The following is a 5,721-nucleotide window of genomic DNA, read 5'->3' as shown; positions in this document are numbered from 1 at the left end:
ACTTTAAAATTTTTAAAATTTAAATAATTGATTAAGTAAAATTATTTAGAATTATCCTACGTGTTAATAATATAAGTTATCCACATAGAATTATATGTAAGTAGACCTTATAGATAAGGTGAGCATATGTCCATTTAAACCAATTTGATTGATCTATGTCATTGAATTTGATCAAATCAGTTTAGTTAATTTTGTTTTGATAATTTTCCATTAAATAAATTCCTTTAATTGGATAATTTGATCAAATAGTTAAAATATGCTGCTTTTATAGCAATTATAAGATGCCCAAAAAGCTACTAATACAACTGATAATAACAATTTGAAGACAAATATAGACGTGCAAAAAAAAGCAAATACGTGTTTTTGGAAAATGCACACCCGAAACAAACATTTAATTTAACAGTTTGAAAAGCCATAGATTTCTATACATGCCTAAACCCTTTGATTCAGAAGGGGAAGATCAAACCCAGAGATTGCAAAAGGAAAAAAAAAATTGCATGAAAGAATAATGAATATGCCTATGAAATTGAAGCTATTTTTTCTGTTTCTCATTTTATCAACCTTCTGTTCACTTTCTCATGGACAGAATGAGAATGTTGATCTGCCATCCCATGGTAATTCTCCAGGTATGATTGCTGTTGTTTCTGATCATCAAGAACGTTAATTTTGTGTCTTTTTTTATTTTTTCTCTTTCAGGAATTATGGGGTTGAAGGAAAAATTGGATGAAGGTAGACCAGGAAATAGAAGTTTCATATTAGCTGAGAAAGAGACATATAGGAAGGATCCTCTAGACCATTTTAATTATTATACAGGTGGATGGAATATTACTAACATACATTACCAGGCTGTAAGATTTCTATGCCCCATTGCTTGATTTCTTGCCTCTTTATCTTTTTCATTATTATTTTTCGTGGAACTTTATGGTAGATAAAAGATGTTATTTGTTCTTTAATCACGAGTTTCTGCAATGTCTCATCTGAAATGGTTTAGAAAGTTTAATATCTAACCAATTACAAGCCCAGTTAAGTATCTGAAGCTAAATTTTCATCAGAAATATTCCATCCCCAAAACTTTGTTTTTCTTTTTTAGTATCTGAAACCATAAATCCCAAGAAAGTTTTCTTTCAAAAAAAATTGGAGGACGGTTTAAGAAATTCAACTGAACTTGTTTCAATTGTTGGCAATAAGAAATTATTATAGTAAAGGAATCTAATTGTATTCAATTCGATCGGTTGTCTGGAGCAGATAAAAATGGCAGAAAATTTCCATAATTTAAACATAAATTAACTAAAAAAAATCAATAGCAGTCAATTTGGAGTCCAATGGTTCTTATGGTAACCTACGGTAGGGTTTGTGTTGATAGAATTAACTAAAATGCAATCTTTTTTCATTGATTCCTATTTAAATGGAAACTGGAACTCAAATTCTTTATTTCGTCAATATGATTTTCATTGAGTTAAAAGTAACTTATAGATCTAATCCAATTGCAGATTTGAAATTGAATATGTAAAAGTAAATGCCTTCTTTTACAGGACCAAAAGTAATGCCAATTTCTAAACTTGTGTCCCCTAAATTGCTTTAGTTCTCGGTTTCATGCTTGCATTTGCGATATTTGCTAAACTTCAACGATGAGTTATTAAAAGTACAGCTCCACCATTGTGTTTGCAGTCTGTTGCTTATAGTTCTGCTCTTTTCGCCGCCATTGCATTAGTCTGGTTCGTGCTGTTTGGTCTATTTCTGTTATGTGCTTGTATTTGTTGCTGCTTCTGCCGCCGCAAAAAGCCCTATGGTTATTCTCGACTCGCTTATGCATTTTCTCTCATCTTTCTCATACTTTTCACCATTGCTGCAATGTAAGTCCTCCAATATTCTGCCCTTTATTTCTATGCTTAGAAATAGTTTACGTTTTCGGATGTGTTTCCATGATAGATCTAAAAATCATGTACTCATCTCATGTAAAATAGACAGGCAATTTGTGCATATGTAGGTGTAGCATTTTATATAAAATTGCTGTCATAATAAAAAATGAAATATATATTTTTTGTTTTTGTTAAATTAATTTTTTTATCAAAATTTTAACCCGTATCACTATTATATATATTTTTATATCATTTTCATATTGTGATATTATTTCGTGTTTTAAATTATCAAGTTTGCACCGTGATCTAACTTACCTGTTTTCATTTTCAGCATTGGATGTGCTATAATGAACACTGGAGTGGGAAGATTCCAGGGCAGCGTAAATGGTGCAACAAAGTACATTGTGAATCAAGGAACACGTATCGTCAATAATCTTATAAGCGTATACAATTATCTTTCCTCCGCCAAGAATATCGATTTGAACCAACATTTTCTACCTCCTAATCTCATAAGCGAGATCGACAAGGTCAACTCGCTAATCAATGCAACTGGAAACGTTCCTCATGTCAAATCAGCTCACATTACAGATTCCATGCAACACAATCTTAACCCTGTGTATGTCAATTGCATTTTTGTGTTATGATTTTTATGCTGTGGATGCAGTTCAGGCAAGAGAATTAGTACATTAATAGGTTTTTTTTAAAAGAGGTAGCAATCTTGAGAGAAACATAGAGATTGTAAGTGTTAAGATTCAAATCTACTAAATATCATCTTAACATATTAACTAATTGAATTAAGTTTTAAATTCATTAATAAGTTATATTTAATCAATACTTTAAACTCAAAATTTGACTCAATTAATTTATACAATAAAATTGGCATCCAGTAATTTTGAAGTTCGAATCTTAACATTTACAATTCTTTTCCCTATCCTAAACTATAGCTTGCCGTTGTATAATAAAAAAATGTCAATGCTTTGCTCTTTCTTTGCAGGAACATTGCTCTTATAACTATTACTGTTTTTCTGCTCCTATTGGTATTTCTCGGATTCTGTAAGCCTTTTCATTCCCCCAAACTAGATGGTTATCATTCCTATTTAATAAACCAATTATTAATCTATCTCCTCACATTCTTGCTCTTCTTCTTGTTGTTGTTAATGGTTTGCAGTATTTTCGATTCTTGGCATGCAATCTTGTGTTTATTTGTAAGTGACTTTGCTACATGATAGCTTTTTTTTTTTTTTTTTTTCCATCTTTTCACTAAAAATTTACACTCTACAATTGCAGATTCGTAGTCATTGGGTGGATTATTATCACACTCACATTCATCTTGTGTGGCATATTTCTCGTTTTCCACAAGTAAGTCTAAACAATTCATATGCAAGGGTAAATTTTAACCTAATTCTAATAATTATTACTAAGTTTTTAGGATTAATTGCCGAAGGAATTTTAGGTATCCATTTTCTGTTAAATCTAACCATATTTTCACCATAATTCAGCGTAGTGGCAGATACATGCGTTGCAATGAACGAATGGGTCCAAAACCCCATGGCCAATTCAGCAATGAAGGAGCTTCTCCCTTGTTGGGACAGAGAATTTGGCCAAAATGTGTTGGACGCAAGCAGATCAGTAGCCACCGGATTAAACGGTATACTGAACCAATACATTGTCCTTGTAGCCAACAACGATACCCTACCGTCACAAGCTGTACCTCTTTATCACAATCAATCTGGTCCATTAGTACCTGTCATTTGTGACCCATACACCAATGCTAACACTCAACAAGGCTGCGGTGATGGTCAAGTAGCCTTAAGCAATGCAACAGAGGTAAATAAAAATCTAATCTGGATTTTACCTCAGTTGGTTTTGTAATCATGTTAATAGTTGACATTCAATAGGTATAGGATTCGAATTTTAGCATGTGCAACTCTTTGTCGTATTCCTAAGGCCTCTTATGTATAAAAAAGAGGAAAATAAAAATCTAGAAGCTTTAGCTGTTTTGCAGCTTCAAAAACTATCCAATTTTTTTTGCACATAGGAAGCTGAGGCCTAAGAGAAATTGGGGAAGGGGAATTTGCGATCCCCACCCTTGCTAAAACCTACCTCCGAAGGAAAGTGGGTGAACAATTTGAGCTAAAGCCCCAGGTTCAAAAGTGTGCAAATTTTGACTTGATTTATTATTATGTTATACATGCAGGAATGGAAGAAATATGTATGTCAAGTTTCAGCAGCTGGTATTTGCAACACAGCAGGCCGCCTGACCCCTGATATTTACAACCAGATGAGTTCTGCTGTTAACGTAAGCTTCGGATTGTACAATTACGGCCCCTTTCTTGCTAGTGTAGTAGACTGCACGGTGATCCGAGACACTTTCAAAGACATTACTGAGAATCATTGTCCAGGGCTGAGGAAATACAGTCAATGGGTCTATATTGGTTTGGTAACTGCTACAGGTTCGATAATGTTTTCTTTGATCTTTTGGGTGTTGTACGCTAGAGAAAGGCGGCACCGGAAGTATACCAAGAGGATCAATAAGGGCTATGATGAGTCTCCTCTTGTTGGAGGGAGGAAACTGTAAAGAATTGAGCAGATATTGATCGCATCATCAAGGCTGAAAACTCAGAAATGTGGCAAGAACAAATGAAGGGTTAGAGGGGATATATATCTGCAACATTCCAAAATCACATCTTTAACTTTATGTGATCTTGATTGCCTTGCCTCGGATGGGAGAAAACTGTTGATAGACTAGACTCATTTAGGTTCAAATATGTGGTACATAGAATGTTTCATTTATTTAATGCTGAGCAAGTCTTGTTCATATGTATGATTAATCTTAGATTCTTGGAGCATTTTTCATAATTTTAACACTCATTTTATCCAAAAAATGAACAAAAAAAATTTTAAATCCATTATTTATGAGTTTTAAGATTCCTACAACACTAACGGCTTTAACTAAATTAACTACACGTTGATATAAAACTATAACTTCGGAAACTTGAACCCTGCTGGATGAGCAGCAGACGGCTGCAGAGTAGGAAAGTGAGTGAATGTTGATAATTAAAAAAAGGGTAGGAGAAAATAGGTGTATATATATATATACATACATATATATATATATACATACATATATATATATATATATATAGATAGATAGATATAGATGCATAATGACATCTCACTTTCTAACTATTCTAACTAATAATAAGAACCTATTTTTATTGACATCAAAATTCTCACATAAATTCATTCCTATTAAAAAATATTCATATTGAAATTTAGAACAAAAAAAAACATGAAATTCAAATATTTTCTAGTCAAATAAATTTGAAAATCTTTTCTTCTTTTGAAAGAGGTTAGAAAAAAGGTATTTTTGACTTCTAATTTTAATGTGTCGAAAAATTTACTTCTTGCTATAAAAAATTTAGAGATAATATCTAAATAAATCTTCGAACTTTACTAAAAACTAAAAATAAGTTTATGATATTCTATTGCATGAATCTAACATTATAAAGTTTTATTTTATTGAAATTAGGTCCTTAATAGTATAAAACATTAAATTTTTTGTTAAATTTTTTTTTACTTGAATGATTTAATTTGTAAAAAATACTTAAAATTATTTGGACAAGTTAAATGACAAATATTTGAGGTAATGCTATTTTAAAAATAATGTCAAGTGGACAATAGTATTCATCAACTTTTAAGATTTAATGAGTATAATTATAATGAAATAAAAGTTTGTAGCTTTAATTTCATGCAATAAAAATTCAATGATTTGTTTGCATTTTGGAGCAAAGCTCTAACAGTTTATTTGGATATTATGCCAAAAACTTAAAAGTAGCAAAAAATTGTTTAAAATAACTAA

The 5,721-nt window shown here is 31.5% G+C and overlaps 1 protein-coding gene across 1 annotated transcript; it reads left to right on the top strand.

Moving 5' to 3' along the window:
• Window positions 1-380: 380 nt before the first annotated feature.
• LOC111278368 (uncharacterized) lies at window positions 381-4,714 on the top strand. The gene is made up of 9 exons (XM_089765116.1): window positions 381-614; window positions 697-848; window positions 1,669-1,853; window positions 2,191-2,475; window positions 2,854-2,912; window positions 3,028-3,064; window positions 3,147-3,218; window positions 3,359-3,686; window positions 4,057-4,714. The coding sequence occupies exons 1-9, from the start codon at window positions 509-511 to the stop codon at window positions 4,435-4,437; spliced, it is 1,605 nt and encodes a 534-aa protein (XP_089621242.1). The 5' UTR covers window positions 381-508; the 3' UTR covers window positions 4,438-4,714.
• The last annotated feature ends 1,007 nt before the right edge of the window (window positions 4,715-5,721 follow it).

Source organism: Durio zibethinus, chromosome 8, assembly GCF_047325235.1.
Source record: "Durio zibethinus cultivar Kanyao isolate XHJ-2024 chromosome 8, ASM4732523v1, whole genome shotgun sequence".
NCBI classification, from domain to species: domain Eukaryota; kingdom Viridiplantae; phylum Streptophyta; class Magnoliopsida; order Malvales; family Malvaceae; genus Durio; species Durio zibethinus.
The sequence above is the reverse complement of the archived record's forward strand: the minus strand, read 5'-3'. Positions and strand labels throughout refer to the sequence as shown.